Source organism: Brachionichthys hirsutus, chromosome 15, assembly GCF_040956055.1.
Source record: "Brachionichthys hirsutus isolate HB-005 chromosome 15, CSIRO-AGI_Bhir_v1, whole genome shotgun sequence".
Classification (NCBI taxonomy): Eukaryota; Metazoa; Chordata; class Actinopteri; order Lophiiformes; family Brachionichthyidae; genus Brachionichthys; species Brachionichthys hirsutus.
In genome coordinates, this window is record NC_090911.1 from 5,274,305 (window position 1) to 5,294,290 (window position 19,986).

The 19,986-nt window shown below is 41.6% G+C and overlaps 2 protein-coding genes across 2 annotated transcripts; one reads left to right on the forward strand and one right to left on the reverse strand.

Annotated features, from left to right (window-relative positions):
* Positions 1 to 1,472: 1,472 nt before the first annotated feature.
* Positions 1,473 to 12,890, reverse strand: myripa (myosin VIIA and Rab interacting protein a). Its single transcript, XM_068748852.1, has 13 exons — positions 12,766 to 12,890; positions 11,171 to 11,392; positions 9,714 to 9,832; positions 8,966 to 9,046; positions 8,739 to 8,836; positions 7,322 to 7,396; positions 6,966 to 7,115; positions 6,178 to 6,313; positions 3,390 to 5,428; positions 2,755 to 2,934; positions 1,854 to 2,015; positions 1,684 to 1,750; positions 1,473 to 1,588 (listed from the first exon to the last, which is right to left on the reverse strand). Exons 1-13 carry the CDS (start codon positions 12,873 to 12,875, stop codon positions 1,473 to 1,475), a joined length of 3,555 nt encoding a protein of 1,184 aa, XP_068604953.1. The 5' UTR covers positions 12,876 to 12,890.
* A 4,535-nt stretch (positions 12,891 to 17,425) lies between these two features.
* On the forward strand, positions 17,426 to 18,538 carry ackr4a (atypical chemokine receptor 4a). The gene has a single exon (XM_068749134.1). The coding sequence runs from the start codon at positions 17,426 to 17,428 to the stop codon at positions 18,536 to 18,538; it is 1,113 nt and encodes a 370-aa protein (XP_068605235.1).
* Positions 18,539 to 19,986: the final 1,448 nt, after the last annotated feature.

The following is a 19,986-nucleotide window of genomic DNA, read 5'->3' on the forward strand; positions in this document are numbered from 1 at the left end:
TGGTCTGACACTCTGTCTCTTCTCCGCATTCTGGGGTTCATCTGTTCTGGCCTTTTGACCTGTGATCATAGATAGGCTCCGCCACCCCCCCTTTCCCCCGGCTTGTACGGAGCAGTAAATATTTAGTAAAACTAAAGACACAGAAAAATGACTCCTCCCACATCTCACCTCGTGAACTTCTGAAGTCTCCATGTGGGTTCTGGAACATGCATGGGAATGGTGCGTGTGTGTCTGTGAAATACACACAATTCTCAGATGGAAAAGAAGAAAAATCAATCAACATCATATCAAACCCGAGAAAAAGAAGCCATTGCTTTCAGGGAGAGAAATGTATGAATAACCACATGCAGCGCTGGGTGAGTAGCTGCTAATGTGGAATAAGGTAGAATACCTAGAAACGCCCAACGACCTGGACATCAACGGTAAAGAAACGGAACAATAAGGTAATACTGACTGTCCCGGGGTAAAAGGGATGTTTGTCGCTGCATAGCCCCTGACCACATCATTTCCAAACACATCTGGGCCGTCGGTACACACTCACCATGAGCTGAGGCCCGGGAAATCACGAGTCATATTTGTTGGTTCAATTGTGTATTTTTTTAATTGGTGTTTAACAGTATATAAAATAAAGCAATATCTGTGCACACAATACTCAAATTATTTTTATCTACCTATCTTCCCCTAAATGTTTCAGAAATACCAGATGGTTTTAATGGATCAGTAATTTAGAGAGCCTGAACTCTATTTATTTTAGACAGTGCAGTATTTTTCTTACATGATGTAGTTGTTCCCACTGAAGTGTAATATGTATATTTTATGTCAAAAAAGTGTGAAAATAAAGTCTACTTAATTAAAACGTGAGGATTTATGTGCATGGTGCATCATGTAATACTGTAATTAATCTTATCTTTTAGAAATCTAAAAAAATATATTTTTTATTTTATTACAAAACTGAAGTCAGACTCAACAGTCTGACATACAGCACGAGTATCTCACACTGAGGTGTGTTTAGTCTAAATTGAACTAAAGGCAATAGTGGTGTGTGAGTGTGTGTGAGTGTGAACACAAACAGGCCCGTGGGCTGCAGGGTGTCGGCCATCGCAGCAGAGGATCTGCAGACGTCCTGACTGCAGAACTTATGTTTCTTTGTATTCTGAGAGAGGATTACACAAAAGTGAACGTACACATGGTTTATACTCCAATAAAAGTCGTAAGAATAGATCAAACACGATCTGTTGTGTGGGTGGATATTTCACAAATTCTGCAAAATGACAAATGTTGCACTTTTGTGGCTGTGATTTTCATTTAATAGATACAAATGTGGGTACAGAAAACTGTGTTGCTAAATAAATAACTATATAACTGTGTAATGTGCTACAAACTGCGTTTTATTTATTTTTCCTGTATTGTGATTGAATTATATTATAATATTTATACAACCTTTAGCCCATGTTCTGCATACCATTATCTGATCAATAGAACGTGAGTTTGGTACCTTTTACTGGTGGAGCGGGTAGCCGTCTCCTCAGCTGTCTCGATGAGTCCCGGGTGGCAGCCTGCAGAAACACATTTAAAGCACAAGGACGTTCTTTAAAGAAGGCAGAAATCTGTTTTGCTCATTCCACTCTTGTGACAAGAAGTGTTACAGCACCCTGAGTGGAATGAACGTCGTCGTCATGACGCGTGACTGCGTGTCCACATCGAGGCCAGCACTCCTCAAAGCGGCAATTCTGGTTGAGATGCCACAAATCTAAAGAAACAACACTGGTGTTATGTCATGTATGACCTTTGTTTAGTAACATTCACAAGGCCTCATTCATGCTAATGTGGGTGCACAGCTCGCTTTAACCCACCTGTAGCTCAGACTGTTGAACTTTAGCAGCCGCTGACGCTACCTGCTCCTCCAGTGAGGACAGCTCCATGTGAGTTGTGGTGCTGCAGATGCCCCTGGCACACTCCTCAAGGTCACTTAGCTCCGCCTCCAGACTGTAAACCGCACCAGCCGCCACATAAACCTGCAGCACAAACAGTTCAACACGCAACATTGTATATTTGAAACTCATTGCATCGCTCTGTTTTGAAGCCGAGTACTTTTCCGATTTGAGAAATACTTTTTGAAATCTTAACAAACAACCTGTTTCCAGATTTGCACTTCTTCACACCTTAAGGCTACTACTGTGCATGCATTGCACCAATTCCCCTACGAACAGAAAACAGCAGCTAAAACTGCTTGTGAAGGGTTGATCTAAAGTTTAAATGAGGGATCAGCAGAGGAAGAATGACGCATATGCTGAAAAGAACACTAACACAGGAAACTGGACTTTGAAGTATTCACGGGATCGCAGGAATATTCCAGAACTGGAGGTCCTTGTCCATGACGAAGGGGCTAAGATTCCTCAGAGACACTGCCAGATGCAAGTTTGCGGATAAGCATCACATCTGCAGCAGAGGTTTAACTATTCTGAGACTTCAGTAGTCCGTATAATTTTGTATTATATTTGAGAAAACATAATAGTGTCGATCTGAACTGAACTATTAAACTGTTCATGTTTGCCTCCAGCTTTAAATCACAGTAAAAATGAAAGCATTTCTTAGAGTTAAGATCATTTTCAAATGCTTGCAGATAGTAACAGACAACGTAAGCTCATAATGAAAGTCTGTTCTTTTAAAAACAGTGACCGGCATCATTATAGTCTCATCAGACTGCACCATGCATAGTGGATCAAATGAAAACCGACGTGAAGATCCACTTACATTCTCCTCCAACCTGGAGAATTGCTGGTCTAGTATCCTGGGGTTGGTGTTGGGGGGCAATGAGACGGTGGAGATTCGGGGTTCATCTCTTCCATCCACCCCCTGCAGCAGGTCCTCAGTGGCATTCAGCACCTTCAGAACCTCAGCGGTGATATTACACAGAGACACTGCAGAGTTCCTCTGGAACACACAGGAGGCAGTGGTTCTACAGAAGACTAATGTAATCAGATCAGTGGCATAAAAGGTTTCATTTGACCTTTGCTTGTTTTCAAACTACCAGCATTAAATGTAAATGCTGGTTAGAAACTATATATAATGTATTATAATTTTGAAAATGTTGTGTGAAATATTTAAAGACACTTTTTAGCACATTTGTAGCAGCATTTATATACTTTGTCATTTTTTTCTTGAAAATATATTGAATAAAATCATGAATCTAAATCTTAAACATTTTTTTATTAATATAATATTACTATTATAATTAATAATAAACATAATGTAATTTAATTTCCTTAAAAAAATATAAACAAAAAATTAAGTTAGGTAAAATAAGGAATGTGTTATGTTGTATTTATTATTAATAATAATTATTATTATTATAACCTGTTTTGGTTAGCATCCCAGCTAATGCTTACTATTTGGATTTCCTCGGGTGGCCGTAAACCCTCCGGAGGAGGTGTGCTGCTCTGCTTCCTGCCGTCTGCAGTTTCCCCGAGTCGTCCATCCTTGTCTCTACTTTCACAGCCTCCTGCATGTCTCCACGTCGGTGTGACTTCACTGCTTGTGATTTTTCCTCTCCTGTCCTCTTGTTCATCATCCACTTGCATATGGATTCCTGACTGAGCGGCCTCAAGAGTCTTGCTGACTGTTAGAATTAGAGATTTGTCTTTTGCAAAATGTCTTTCTTCCTTTGGCTCCGTATCTTTTTCCAACTCCTTTGATTCTTCTCCATCGCTCCCATCTACAGCTGACTCTGCCATTGCGTTGTTGCCTCGACTTTTAGGATCTCCTGAACTTCCTGTCTTCTCTGATGCATTTGTGCTTTCTGCGCCACTTTCTATTTTTATGTTTTCATTCATCTGTCCTTCTTCTGGCGCTCTGTTTTTTACCTCATTTTTTGCAGCTTCATCTTTTAATCTCTCTCCCTCCATGTCTTCCAAAGTCATCATCAACATGCTGCCGATTATTTTATCAAACTCTACATCTTCCTCATCCTCGTCCTCATCTTTGGTTTGAACACCCAGAACATTCTCAGCTGCTACTTCTTCATGGCTGGTCCTCCTCCGTCTTTCCTCCATGTCATCCTTGAAATCAAACATTTTCACGTCCAAATCGCCAAACGATTCTCTCCGACCCTGGTTCTGTCCAGAGGCTTCATCCCACAAGACGCAGGCGCCTCTTCCTCCACTGACTCCATAAAGATGATGCTCAGTGGGAGAAAACCGAGACGCAACAATTAGAGTGGATAAATCACACAGCTGAGCTGCTTGTCCTGCCTGTAGTTTCCACGGGGTCTCTTCATCCATTACCTCTTCCTCCTCTTCGCCTTTGCCTGCTCTGTCTAACTCATCCTCTGTGGAGGAAAATTGGGTGGCGTTGACTTGGTTAGCTAATCTCCAAACTTTTACTGCCAGCTCCGCATGCTTCTCATCCTCCTCATCCTCCCCCGTCTTCTGTTCATCTGTGAGGCCAATTCCGTCCAGCTCATCCTCTGTGGAGGAGAACTGGTTGGCACCGACTTCTTTTTCCAGCCGACAGAGTTTATGAGTAAGTCTGCCCGTATTTTCCTCTTTCTGTTCTTTACTCCCGCCCACACGTTCATCTTTGCCCTCCTCCCACTCTTCTTCACTCTGGCTAACCTTGTCTAAGTCGTCGTCAGTAGATGTGACATATGTGAGTCTGGACTGTGCGACGAGCTTGTATAATCTACATTTCATCTCTTCGTCTGATTCTGACTCTTTGTCCTCGTTCTCTGTTCTGCCCTCGTCCCACTCGATGTCCATCCTACGCACACTTTCATTTCCGTCATCTCTGTCACCTTTTGCCTCCATTTGTCCATTACTACCAGGATGTCCCACTCCATTCTCTTCTCCTCTGGTGGAGGGATCAGAAACTCGGCCCACTAGCCGTTGCAGCTTTACTGTGAGCTCCTGGTCTATTTTCATGTCTCCTTTGAATCTACTCTCCTGCTCAGCAGAATCGGGCGTCACAGCGCCAGAGGTCAAAGTATCAGGAGTCACAGCATCAGAGGTGTGCTGCTTTATCTCCTCTTCCTCTTCAGCCCCTTCTACGTTAAAGTTTAAACCGATGATGCTGGTCCTGCGGGATGATGAAGGATGTCTGATCTCTGCAGGCACATTCCTCTTGAGAAGAGCCAGCAAATGTTTATTGGGCTTCCAGTTCCTCTCGGAGTCTCTGCTGCCTGGGGAATCCTGAGGGTCAAAGTGACTGTTGGTCATCTTCCTGTGAATCTCCTGAAGGCCCCAGGATCTGTCGGGCTCAGGTTTGGCTTTGTCATCGGAGCCCAAACCTTCGCAGGCAGACACTATCCCAGACTGTCTCTCCAAGGTACTGTAGACCAGCCTTTTGGTTAGCTCTGTGGGACGGGACAGCTGGGCGCTCTGCAGGGCGATCCAGTTCCCATCTGGGCTCTTTAGCACTGGGGGGCCACCTTCTTATTTATAAACACACACACACACACACACACAGTAAAATTAACAAATAGAAAGGTGAAAATGTAGCAGCTGCCATTGCCTGACACGCATTATTATATCACTTGGACATCATAACTTTCTGTTTAAAAGTTAATTATGATGATGCGATCTGTGATTTTAGCAAATAACTAGAGAGGGGCTGAAGAGAATTGCAACTTAAATCCAGAATGATCTCTGATGCGAGTTTCTCTCTGCTTTGGCGTCACGTATTGTATTGTTAATTGTGGATGATTTATGTACGAAGGACTTTCAACGGAAACAAGACCGCAAGGGCTTTTTTGAAATGCTCCTCTTAGACAGGATGTTTGACTTTATTTGTACTGTAATACATGCTACTGTGTGACTGTACTTGTACTCTAACATTCTATCTAATAAATATATTCATTCATTCATTCACGCTTTTGTTCATGTTAATGATGAGGATAGTGTATTGTGTGTGAGTTGCTGTCTTTCCTCCTCAAGTCTGGTTTCAGCGGCTGCCTGTTTATTGACAGCAAGATGCTCTTCTATTTTTTTTTCTGAACAATGTTATCGAGAGAACAAAGCACAGGTTTGTGCCGAGCTCTCGTGTCACATCTGCTGGCAGAGAAGACTGCACAAAAACATAAAAGCTGCTGTTGTAAATTAAATATTGCAAAAAAGGTAAAAGGTTCCTTGAAAGAGCAGTTATGTGCTGCAGATATTAAATGAACGAGCACTACCGTCTTACCAGCACTGTCCAGCTGGTCTACACTCTTCCAGGTCGACATGACTGACCCACATCCGTCCTTCTTCAACACCCATGGAGACTCTTGTGTCTGACCGAGAGGGCCAGCGTCCAGCAGCGAGAAGGCAGAATGTGACCTCTGGAGAGACAAATGACATGAATGAAAAGTGGGGAAAACCTTTTTGTAGCTTATGTTAGTCACCTGTTCTAGTTTCCAGGATCAGCGATTCGATGATACATTCGGTAGAAAAACAACAGTTCAACTACTAGAGGAACAAGAGACATTTCTGTTTTGGCATTTATTCCTAAAATAAAATTACAAATCCTGTGTTTTCATTGACTCAGTATATGAGTACAAGTGAGTAAGTATACATGATAAGCATCATCAGCAAAATGTACCAATATTAAAAGCGCTTATTTGGCAGAAAAAAATGTCCATAATTAATTACCGGTAATACGGTTGCGATAATGTTTGCTTCGTATTCGTAGCTGTACTTTGAGGGGTTGAAGGAGGAAAGAAGAAATCTTCAATATTCTCTCGTCTTTGCTTTTTTTATTACTGATCCCTGGGATCATTTCTCCTGTTTGAGGGGAAATGTTAAGCTAGCTACTCAAAAGCTCATGACTCGCTTTTATCTAAAGGTTAATTTGAACTGCTGCTTTCATCTTAGAAACTAAATGTGAGTTATTTGAGTGAGAATACTACTTATGTGTCACCAACACCCTCCTGTCTCCACAGTTCCTGCACCTTACTTTGTTGGATTGATCGTGTCTTATGTGTCCTTCCTTACCAAAAGGCCTGGTTGGTGTTTAAGGATAGCAGCTTGATTACAGGTGGACTGAAGACTACGATGATGACGAAGGTCAGTGTTATGCTGAAGTGGTGGATTCTTTTGAAATTCTGACTTCATCTCAGCCAAACTCTTCTTCCTGCTGATAATCTAGGAGAAACAGAGACATGATCAAAGCCTCTGATGCAACAAGGGACACAAAAATCTGTTTCTGTTCCAATATGCATCGACTGCATTGTCCCTCTTTCTGAATTGCGTGTGAGTATCAAGCAATGGCGTTTTGCACATGCATGCAAACAGTAAAACATCTGTTGTGTTTGCAGCACAGACAGCAAAACCACTTTTATCATTCTTACTTTTTGCATAATAGTTTTAGCCAGTTCCTCAATGAGCTCCCCTCTGTGCTCCTGCAGACAGTAGGCCTCCTTCTGCTGGTAAGCAAAGAAGCACGCAAAAGAAAGCTATTCAGCAGCAGCATGTACACACAAACACACAAACACACACCATCACAAAGCATCTAAATGTACATATTTAATGATACTAGAAAGTAGCTGTGCAACCAGAAATACTTGATGATGGATGCCAATGATGCAAATAAATGAAGAATATATTTAGGGTTAGGATTAGAGTCCTTTTGAATATTTTCCTAAATGTTTTGTGACTCTTAATTGTAATTTATTTCCTGCTTATTGTAGAATTACAACTCCTTGTTATTGCATTGATCTAGCTTTTCTTTTTGAATCATTTATGTCATATCTGTAATCATTTTGTGCATTTTATGAATCCTTTTTTGTTGCTTTGCTGTAAATTACTCTACATGCATTGTATCTCTTGTGTCTTTTTTTGGTTCTCTTTGTTGTTATTTATGGTGTATCTGTTGTGGATTTGTATTTCTTTCTAGCCATTTAGTGTTTTTTTTGTCTCCTGCAGTGGCTCTGTTTGTAGTCACTGTGTCTTTATACAGTCATTGATCATATGTCAGGCGTGGTAAGATATGATAAGATGATAGCTCTCTTTATAGCTGCTTTTTGTATCTATAATCCCAAATGTGGAAAGGAAGTGAAGAATTGTGTGCAGGCAGGCTGGACCGGGTGGAGGACAGTATCAGGTGTGCTCTGTGATAGGAGAGTGTCAGCGAGGATGAAGGGAAAGGTCTACAAGACAGTGGTGAGGACAGACATGATGGACGGCTTAGAGACAGTGTCTCTGAGGAAAAGACAGGAGGCGGAGCTAGAAGTGGAGGAGATGAAGATGCTGAGGTTCTCCTTGGGAGTGACCAGGTTGGACAGGATTAGAAATGAGACAATAAGAGGGACAGTGAAGGTTAGACGTTTTGGAGACGAGGTCAGAGAGGACAGACTTTGATGGTTTGGACATGTCCAGAGGAGAGACAGGGACTATATCGGTAGAAAGATGCTGAGGATGGAGCTGCCAGGGAACAGGGCTAGAGGTCGACCCAGGAGAAGATACATGGACGTAGTGAGGGAGGACATGAGAGTGGCTGCTGTTGGGGAGGACGATGCAAAGGACAGGGTGAAGTGGAGAAGGCTGATTTGCTATGGCAACCCCTCCCGGGATAAGCTTCATATTTGCAATCATTTTGAGCACTATTTTATATAACTCTTATGTCAGTGACATTTAAGTTTTTGGGGTTTTTTTGTATTACAGTACAAAATAGATTAATTTGGGAACATACAGCTTTAAATATCTAAATGTTTGCAATGTTCAGTTAAATTGCTTATGTGGTGTGAAGCTGTGAACAACACAAATAACCTGACAGGCGGTGCCGAGCTCAGCCTTGGATATTGCCTCATCAATGGCTTCCTCTGCCACCCGCATGGCCACAGTCAGCATCTGTGCCATGCTGTGCTCTGAACACGAAACAAACACAAACAAGACTTCTGTTGTTATCTGGGGGGATCGTTCCAACATTTAGATTGAGCACAGATTGAGGTGACAGAAATGAATGCTTTAAACAAAGATGAAATCCGACTGTGTACCTTCAGTTTGCCGATAGAAAGTCGAGTCGCTCCCACAGACGCTGCCCTCATCATAGATACTCTCCTCGTAGGCACTGCCCTCTAAAAAACACACGGGATAAAAGACGCATGCATGCGCACACACATTCACACAGACATCAAATGTCAGTGGCACAGTTTAGGACAAAGAAAAATAAATCCTCTCTAAATTCAGGGAGAGAAATCAGTCGTGGCTTTCCAACTTTAAGCTTTGAGCTCCTTTAACATGATGCAAGTATCCGAGGACAATGCAGCCATTGGTAATTATATAAGTGCATTAGAGAGGCATCACATGTGGTATTAGCGGGCGGGCTGATCCGTTTGCAGCGAGCACTGGGTTCAGAAGTACAGCAGAGTGCACTGGGTCACGTCCAATATTTAAGGGACACAGAGAGGAACGCACTACATCTGCATAGCAACAAAGCCTATATTCTCACAATGTTTAAACTGCAGACAATTCATTTTTAGTACCGATTATTTTGTTAAAATCCTATTTCCAATGCCAGTCATTACATTCAGACTCAATTTAGATTCAATGTGGAGTTTCAGAAGTCCTCCTCGTGAGCTCAGTATTTCAAACAAGTTAAGGACTGTTGGTGCGGGTGGACCCCAGGTGGGACCATCAAGGAAGGACAAACTAGTCATTTAAACTACAATGAATTCAATTTAATTAAAACTCATTCAATCAAACATAATAGAAAATAGCCACATTACAAACAGAGTGCTTTACCAGTAAGCTCCACCAGCTGCTTCTTGTGCAGAGTCTTCAGCACTTTGGAGCTGCCGAACCTCTTGAAGCGCCTCTTCACATTCGAGTAGAACCACTCCAGTGACTGCGTCTGCAGCAGCCTGACACACACACACACACACACACACACACACACGCAATACATCTTCATCTTCCAAACCGCTTTGTCCGTTACCGGGTCGTGATTCAGCCTATCCCAGCAGTCAATGGGTGATAGGCGGGGTTACACACCCTGGACAAGCCGCCAGTTCATCACAGGGCCACACATAGACAGACAATCATTCTCACACACACTCACACCTATGGACAATTTAGTGTCACAAATTCACCTAATTCTGATCGGATTAAAGACAGTTTGTCCATATAATCCTCCATAGGAGTAAATAAGGTGTAAATAACCCACAGTTTTCTGACAAGTTCATCATATCAATTCAAGATTTAATTGGAAAAAGTAAAAAAGTTAAATAAATCATACCTTCATTGCTTGGGTGTAGATTACTGTCTCCTACAGTCCGATTTGTCCACCAGTGATGATCCAACCACTGACTCCACGTACTATTCATGTAGCTCTAATCGAACTGACATGAATATTAGGTTCTGACTGACTTACAGAATGACATATTGCAGAGATATTCATGCGAGCATGCTTAATGAGCTTCCATCTGTTCGCTGTGCTGCTGAGCTGCAGTGTGAACGGAGTGTGAGCGTAACAAGCCAAGTGTGCTGCTGAGAATTTGAGGTAACAAACTGTGTGTAATGCCTTTATAATTAAGGTGAAGGCTGCGATGGAAGCACACAGTTTATGGAATTTAATGTGCATACATGTGAGAAACATTATCCTGCTGCTACTTACAAGATCAGCACGTTTACATACTGTATGTGCAGAGTGACATAGGTCTTAACAAATAGAGTTGACTCTCATTTGGAATAGGGCACTAAACACAATTCTATCATATAAAAGCTATTTGTACTACCTTCAATTTTTTTCTTTTGGCAAAATGTACTATTTTTTCCTGATGCTTAAAGTTGGCGAAAGAAAAAGAAAAAAGCTGCTTTACTTATTTGTGGCATTTTGCAGTGATTTTTTCATAGAAACTATACCATTGAGAGCTGTTTAAAAACATGTCATCACTAGGATGAAATGTGTTTGAGTACAATGGAGAGGATAGAGACAGAACATGGTAATAATGATGTTTGTGGTTATTTCTATGGATTAGAGGTGCCGTTTTTCTCTGCACAAAACAGCTTAAAAAGTCTCTTTTCCACTGCCTTGCTGTCATCGTTGTGATATTACATCCAAGGGCAGTAGTTTCATAAATTTGAGTAGTGAACACTGAATGTAAATTGAGACCCTTAAACCTTTGACATTGCTGTCACCCTTTCATCCTTAATTTAGCCACACACACACACACACACACAAGTATCACAATCATGCTCACCTGCTCCTCTGGCAGGCGGAGCAGAGCCAGGCTTTGTCTTGCTTGCTGTAGACCCGGCAGGCCTTGCAGACGTTGTAACGGCAGCCTCGACACTGGCGCCTGGGGTTGAGCAGTAAGATAAAAGGGGAGCAGCAGCGGATGCAGCAGCGCTGGTTGAAGCAGCTCTGGCGTGACAGCAGGAGGCAGCGACTGCCCTCCTCATCCAGCTCCTGCTTCAGCTCGCTGTGGGGAGGAGCAGGAGGAATGGGAGGGAGGACGGAAGGTAGCGTGAAATGTGTGCATAAGAGAAAGTGAAGAAGGATGAAGAGGAAGTCCATGCATAAAATGAATGGAGTTTATGGTCTCACAATGTTTTAAACTCTTCCTGTAAAAAAAAAAGGTATGCTATTAACAATTGATGCACGTTGGAGGTTAAAACTATGGTTTGTTATCCACAATTTAAGAAGGATTACAGTGGATTAATTACAATAACTATGTGAAGCAAGTGTGATTAGTGTTGGCCGTCGCAATAATCCGCATAAATCTTGCATAGTCATCTCAGGCTATTTATTTATATTCAGATAAAGTCTGTGAAAATCTGTATTCACCACTCAGCCGTGTTCCTTTCTGAACGTCACTGTTCATTTCCCTTTGCTCCTGCCGATCAGCTCATTTCAGAGGTCATTGGTGCAGAACTTGAAAAGCACAAGTCAAATCGCACCCCATCGATCGACGGGCGAGAGGAATGAAATAGCAGCACGCGTTTGGGATTTGATGCGATGTCTCATGATGGTACGGGATCTCAGCTGTAAATACACTCCTGGTGAAGAGGCTGAATGTGCTGCTGGGCATTCCACAGCAAGTTACACTGAGAAAAGGCCTTCAGAGTTTCTTCCAAACAAAAACAACACACTGAACAAGATGAACTAAGTACCTTTCTTGCCTCACTTGAATGAAATAGAGTCCCCACCACTATAATCGCTATGAATAACATGTAATCTTGAATAGAAGCCTTCCTGTTACCAGCGTAATCTGATTAATGAAGAGTTGCACTACCCAATGAGGTTATCATTCTGTCTTTGGATTCAAAGTCCGGGCTCTAGAGGCAGAACTGATGCACTAAGGAAGCTGGTCTGGGTATAACAGGAAAGGGAGGCGGCTTCCTGTTCGGTGCTTGAGAACATACTTCAGAGAAGATGGAAAGCACAATCTGAGACCTTACATTCAAACTGAATATATTAAAATGCACAACTTCCATTTTCCATTGTCTTTACTTTCTTTCACAGATTCTTGAATCTCTTTTTCTCTCTTGAAGGATTTGTTTTTTTTTACTTATCCTGAAATCACCTGTGAGACAGGATGCATTGATTATAAATTAAGCTGTAATTATCTATATCTTGACCATAAAAGAAGTCTGTCCAGCGCCAACAAGCAACAATCTTCTTTCTTGCAAGTTGACCTGAAGTCACCAGACTCCCAGGCCAGCCATCGATTATTATAAAGTTTTCACCTCTGACCCCAATTATTGTCTTCATAAGGCTGTGAGTCACATGATTATATCAGGAAGTATTAATAAAGTAATGATCTGGTGTGTCAAACATTCCCCGCAGACTGACCAGAGGCGCTCCTCCTCCTTCTTGCGCAGCGTCACGTCCCTCTGCACCACCTGCAGCACGTGCTCTGCCTCGCCGTCCGTCAGTCCCGACAGATCTAGCTTGCGACCCATCACTGACACACTCAACTCCTCCGACCGGTCACAAGCTGCTTGCTGATATCATCCGAAGAGGAGACAAACATGCAACACAAACAGGAAACGAGTGACATTTCTGCCCTGAATTTACGAGGGACTCGAATAAGACTATTCATAAGATAATCGGGTATAACTATAACTTTATACTACTTCCTATTGATATAATAGGTTCCCTGTTTGTAAGCTAAATTTGCAGACTTACTACAAATCCCTCCTCCATGAAGGTCGTGTCGTGGTGTTTAGTTTGTTACCTCTGCCAATTAGAGTTTGAGGTTATTTGATCACTCACATTTGTGTTTGAATATATGTAAAATATCCCAGGGTCCCAGGTCACTTTTTTTGTGTGAATATTTTATACTTATCAAAAATAAAATTAACCAAAAGTAGTTTTTTTAAATGCCAATTCTGAGACACTGAGAATTTACATTTGGATCCAGATGGTCACCCTATATTTTAATAGGGTTAACATCAACCTCTATTTTATCACAGTGAAGTGTTTCACAGATAACCTCCAATTACCCCAACCTATCCAAATCGAGACACGGCACTGCCATTAATATCGTTATAGATCTTGTGTATCTGTCAAAGCCAATAGCTTATAGCTGGAAATAAATAGCTGCCGATCCAGCATTATGGAATATCCTCAAACTATAATGACTATTGATTCTTAAACACTTAACACATGAACACTTAATTATTCTGTTCCGGACTCATGAACATTTTACTAGCTGTAACTTGCACTGTTCTGTTTGCACTGCGTGATTATACTAGTTATACTGTTGATAATACACATCTGTGTATCCACTCCTGACGCTGCTGTTTTGTGATCTGTTCTGTACTCGTATGTTTTTTGTAAATTAGTTACTGTTACATGTAGCACGACATCACCGAGAAACATTCCTAATCTGTGAACCCTCACTGACAATGGCAATAAACCACTTCTGATTCTGATATTTAAACCATGATACCAATGCCATGATCTCACTAAAACAACATCATTATGTCGAAATCACCACACAGAAATGATACAACCGCTGAATTGTTCCAGGATTCTATTTTACCACAGCCTGGAAATTATTTTCAAAAAAAAAAAAAAAAAATACATCTAATGATGTTTGAGATGTTTACATACCAAAAATTCTAAATCTGTTGACAAGAGATTATATTGAAATATTAATTTATCATAACCACTTTAAACTATCTGGAGTTCAGTCAAACATGATGTGACAGCGGACCACGGAGGATTTCTCTTGATTTAGGAATATTTATTTCAGTATTTGTTTTGTTCCTGTTTTTTGACGCACAACTCAAGGGGACGTTTTCTTAAAGACACATCCATTAACCAAACACACACAGCTGTTAATCAACTGTTTCATTTCAAATGTTGTCACACAGAGCCTACCTGTATGTTTCAAATAGCCTGCGGGGATTCCGTTCCGTTGTCCTTGACGTTTAAAACTAATCCACGCGCCTTAGCAGCCGCACCGAGGGGCAAAATAAACCCATATAAAGCAACGCGCGGTGAGAGCTTTTCTGTTAATGGCCATTTAAACCCCCCCTAAAACTTATTCTCGTATCGAAAGCTGAGGAGAAGCTTCCCTGTAGGTCTCATCCAAGCAGCAGCCAGTCCTGGTTTCTGACGGAAAAGCAGGATCAAGCCTGAACTGGATCAGCTTTCACATTTCCGCTGCCAAGAAACGAATCAGGCGACGTTTTGTGACAGCTTAACTTTTTTAGAGAAACATTATTAGATCATACCGCATTAAATATGGATTCATGATTACAAGATGTTTGTTTTTTTCCCCCATGGAGAAATTCAGTAAAGTTACATTTTACCTGTCCCTGTCATGCAATAAAATGCATTCATAAATAATGAAATGAATATAATTTAATTACATTTCAGGAATCACATGAAGGCCCACATGACAAGGAGTTTATCAGAAAACACGCTGTGCATGGGTTAGATAAATAATAAGATGAGACAGCAGGGGCAGTTCTAGGGTCAGACCTTTAGGGGGGGCCAGGTCCCCAGAGGTAGAATAGAATAGCACTTTATTGTGCTTTAATCCGTGTGAGGCGTTCGCTAGCACAAGTCACATTCGGTTACTTCTCACAACCTCAGAGAAGTCGCCAAATAATTATATTTACAGCAGCAAGACTTCAATGTGCATATTTACTATGCAAAATATACATAAATAGCAATATTGGTGCGTGTCACAATGATCTAAAAGCATATCCAATTGTATCTACAATAATCAGATATCCTCATGAATATTTCACATTTTTGATTTCCAAAGATCTATTACATTCAGGCACATATTTCACTGGAACGGTGGCCATGTTTCCTTTACACACAAAACATTCTGGGGTATGTCTTGCAGAACTCCATTTACTATTGATGGAAAATACTGGAATGCATCATTCTTTGTTGAACGTTGAAACTCCTCGCATCGTCTGCTTGTAGAACACTTTGCAAAAGCTCCTCATCTGTCCATTGTAAAAGCAGAGGACGTAAAGGGAGTTCAGCTGTTCTGGGCTCTGAGGCTATGCCCAAAAATATACACTTCTCACCTACCCAGACAGTTTCCGTGAAGTTTGGGGATGGAACCATGTGTGCCCGCCTATAAAGGAGTAAACTCTGTAAGTGTAAACACTCCTCCTCGTGCAAGAAAACGTGCTGTGTTTACTTTTTTACTTTTCCTCTGACCAGCTCTGCCTCAAACCTCCCCCACTCCTCTAACTCCAAACCATCTGTCTCCAGTGCCCTCATGCTGGAGATGAAGAAGATGGCAATGGTGATCTATTTCCACAAACTATGTGTGTTAATCGTTAATAGTTGTAATAGGTCTAAAACCCTTCTTACAGAAACAGCATGCCGTGTGGCTGCTTTATTCACAAAACCATTTCTAGTTTGGGACACTTGTGTACATGTGTGGCTGTGACTCATCGCTTGGGTTAGTACTTTTGTCTCACTCTGACTGCGATGCAGATTTCAAAACACAGCAGTGGTTGGAAAGGGGCTGGTTACGATTTCGCTCTTCCTTCCTCTTTCTGAATCATTCCTCTCGGAAGCGTGTTTACGGATGCAAGGCTCAGACTCCCGATTCCCAGAAACAAAGGTAAGACTGAGTATCTGCTGTATTCATTTTACAGATGTGAGTCAAATCAAGTTGTTACATTAAAGCTGCAATAGATAATGGAAATGGATTCAGTTGTATTTTTACATTTGATTAATTCTGACTTTTAAAGATTTTCAGCGTTTTCACTTACCGCTATTTAAGATAGAACATATGGCAAGCACATGTCTTTGACTCTCTTTCTGCCCTGTAACCATAGTTACGATAACATCCGTGTCACCAATCATCGTAAATTATTGCCATGCTCTCACAAAATGAAACTTAAATAATGGTGATGTAGGTAGTGCATTACCTTGTTTGTTATGATATAACTTACCTTACTATCTGAGACAAGCAAACACCTCACAACTACCCAACCGAGTAAGAGTCAAGCATAATTATACTTAAAGTATCTGAATCAATGATCAATTTCATTTTCACATACAAGAACTCTCAAGTAGAAGATGTCCATGGAAATTTGATAAGTGGAAGAATCTACACCAGTGAAAACGTTGCACACGATCCTGTCCCACCCTCCTGCACTTATCACAGCACAGACAGGAAATGTGACCACATTATTTATCCCAGGCAGGTAATGAGCCGACAATCATAAAATTGCTCAGATGCTTGTTCTAGAGATGATTCCTCCCTGCAATTACCAGATTATTTTCTTTTCCCACACTGGATTTATTTTCATTTTGGAGCCAATTCTAATCCCATTTAGCACTAAAACAAGCACAGCTCAAAAATCTGGGTGTTGCCTCGACAGCTGCATGTGACTTCATTGGATTATAAATAATGATCTGTTCCTCTTAAACATAATATTTCTTTTTCTCTGCCAGGAAACAAACTGAAGTTGTGAATGTTTTTAATACATTCTGTTTTCCCTCCCAAATATATCTTTAAATCTGTCAGATCCAAATTATGATTCTGGAACCACCTCGACTCAAATACGTACCGGTACTTGCTTTCAGAATCAGAATCTGTTGGCAACTCTTCAATATATCTTGTGGACAATCAAACAGTCTCTGACATGTTTTTACCCATATTCAAAAGGCTTGTCTAAACTTCTCTTGCTTTTTTATTTTTTGTAGTTGTTCTATCTACTGTTAGAACATTTGACTGTTGAAGGAATCCAGAAATGTTGAATAATGCTGAAAACAACGTCCTAAATTAAGCTCATGACGTGAGCCATGCTGTTTCTGTAAGAAGGTTTTAGACCTATTACAACTATCAGTGGGATTTTGAAAAGGATAGTCTTAGTTCTAGAGCATTTCCTTATCCAAATTAACATTTAGTATTTCCTTAAACGTATATGATTATATCCGACACTTGGAGTATTGAACGCCGTTGCATGATCAGAGTTTTAAATGTTCAAAATATCCTTCCTTGCAGCTTCGTCTTTTAAACATGGATGTGTCAGAAGAGAATGACTACTATTACCATGAAAACATCAGCTTCAACTTTAGCTACGACGACTACCCTGTCGTCTGTGAGAAGGGGGACATCCGTTCCTTCGCTGCCCTCTTCCTCCCCGTCGTGTACGCCGTGTGTCTGGCGGTGGGGCTGGCAGGAAACGCCTTGGTCGTGGCTGTCTATGCATACCAAAAGCGCCTGAAGACCATGGCAGATGCCTTCCTGACGCACCTGGCTGTGGCTGATCTTCTCCTGCTCGCCACGCTGCCTTTCTGGGCTGCTGACGCAGTGCAGGGCTGGAACCTGGGGGAGAGCCTTTGTAAGATGGTGTCGGCCTGCTACACAGTGAACTTCACCTGCTGCATGATGATGCTGGCCTGCGTCAGTCTGGACCGTTATTTAGCCTTAGTCAGGGCTCAGGGGAAAGAGCAAAGAGGGAGGTTGCAGAAGCTGTTCAGCAGGAGGCACTGCTGGAAAATGAGTGCTGTTGTCTGGGCGACAGCTTTCCTCCTCGGCCTTCCTGATTTACTACTGTCAGAGGTGCGATTGGCCTCTAATAGGGGCGTCTGTCTGGCCATCTACCCTCCATCAATGGCTAGAGGATGGAAAGCTGCTCTGGAGATGGCAGAGGTGCTGCTGGGATTCCTGCTGCCTCTCCTGGTGATGGTGATCTGCTACTGGAAGCTGGGCTGGACACTCAAGAGCCTCCCTGTTGAGAGCAGAGGAAAGAAGTGGAGGGTTTTACGAGTTCTCCTGATAGTAGTGGGGGTCTTCGTGGTCACTCAGCTGCCTTACAACATACTAAAGGTCTACAGAGCAATGGACTCGGTCTACACTTTAGTGACCCACTGCGGGACAAGCAAAGCATTAGATCAGGCGTCTCAGGTGACCGAGAGCCTGGCCCTCATTCACTGCTGCCTCAACCCGATCCTCTACACCTGTGTGGGATCTTCCTTCAAGCAGCACCTGATGAAAGTGGCCAAACGGTTAGGAGAGAAGAGAAGAAAGCGGAGAAAGACGAAGGCAAATCCAGCAGAGGAGGAAGGGATGGAGATGACGTGTAACTCTTGCAGCGCATCCCAGGAGACGAACACGTTTTCTATTTGATTAATCATGAGTATATTTCAGCAATAGAATTCTTCGTGAAGCCCTTTCTTTTGTGTAGCAGAGGAGCAGATCGCAGTGTTGTGCAAAAGCTATTCTAACACTGACTTCCATCCACACCTGATGTGTTGATGCCTTTTTGTTCACCACTTTCATTTCAAACTCATTTCATGAAAATGTATTTTTAAGCAACAACAAAGTGTTTTTTCCTTTACACAAGAAAAGAAGGGAAATACTCGTTATCATTTGGTGATTGTATTGTTTCTATATCCTGGACTAATAATTGATATTTCACGCGCACATCTTTTGTGTCGCCGAGATGGCAGCAAACTATAAGTGTAGTAGTACACTAACAAAAAAGAGCTGCAGCTAAATGCTAGCAGCGTGAATGCATACCCACAGCTTCTAATGTTTAGCCTGCATAATGTTTATTCACTGCGTTTGAAATGTCATCATGCTAATATGCAGCCGGACAAATGTTAAGTGTGGAACATAAATATTTCAAACATCAATTGTTTACGGCAGGCAGGATAACCAAATATTTCCACCTTTGACTTTGAGTTTTGAAACAGACATGCCCTCTGCGGGATAACTCACAATTTTAGTATGGCTGCTTTATCCAGATCTAGGAGGTGCAGATCTTCCCGTGGCATATCATCAGAAACATATACCTGTCCACACAGATATCCTGAAGTTAAAACTTAAGACTGAGACTCTTTTCCATGATAGGCAGTAAATAGAAGAGAAACTAGAGGGAAAAGAGAAAACAAGATCGAATTGTGAAATTGCACCTTTCTCTTTGGAAAACATCTGTCTCGCCCGCCCTTGATGTTGGACATCTGCATGTCCTCCATAAACCAGATGTGAGTCTACTATAAATATACCACTAATAATGAGTGAGGAAACATGGGTATGGCTCTCTAATACAGTTCTGTAAAAGTACTTGGTTGAACTACATATTTACAATTAAAGATATCAATTGTCACTCCAAACATGAGAGAGGTTTTTTGCACTTTTTTTTTTTTGCACCAAATCTGTCCAGTAACTCCCTTTCCTATCAGAAAAATGGTGCTTTGAATCCTTGAAAACATCTGAGACACATTTCCTGCACACCACAGACTAGCCGCCTGCAGACAGCCAAGACAGGAAGACAGGCTTTTTAAAAAACAATGACAAAAATATGCTTCACTGAAGCTCACACTTTTGTTAGAAACAAAGTATCAACACACCCCATGTTCGATAAGCACGTTTGTGTCATTCATTTACTGCTAATAAACATGACACAGACAAATAAAACTGTCGTTCATAAGATGGAAAGCCAGAAAGAAGAGATGCATGCCATTGTTTAACAAGAAGGGTCATTCATTTTGGTCAACACACACCCTAAGTTGTTACAAAGGATCACAGTCACCTGCTCTCATTATCACATACCGGTACATCTATGGTTACTA

Coding starts and splice junctions, on each gene's coding strand:
- myripa (XM_068748852.1), bottom strand. CDS start 12,875: ATGGGTCGCAAGCTAGATCTGTCGGGACTGACGGACGGCGAGGCAGAG. Junction 8,837..8,965: donor TTTCTATCGGCAAACTGAAG/GTACACAGTCGG, acceptor TTTCGTGTTCAG/AGCACAGCATGGCACAGATG. Junction 1,589..1,683: donor CGATGTGGACACGCAGTCAC/GCGTCATGACGA, acceptor CCTTCTTTAAAG/AACGTCCTTGTGCTTTAAAT.
- ackr4a (XM_068749134.1), top strand. CDS start 17,426: ATGGATGTGTCAGAAGAGAATGACTACTATTACCATGAAAACATCAGC.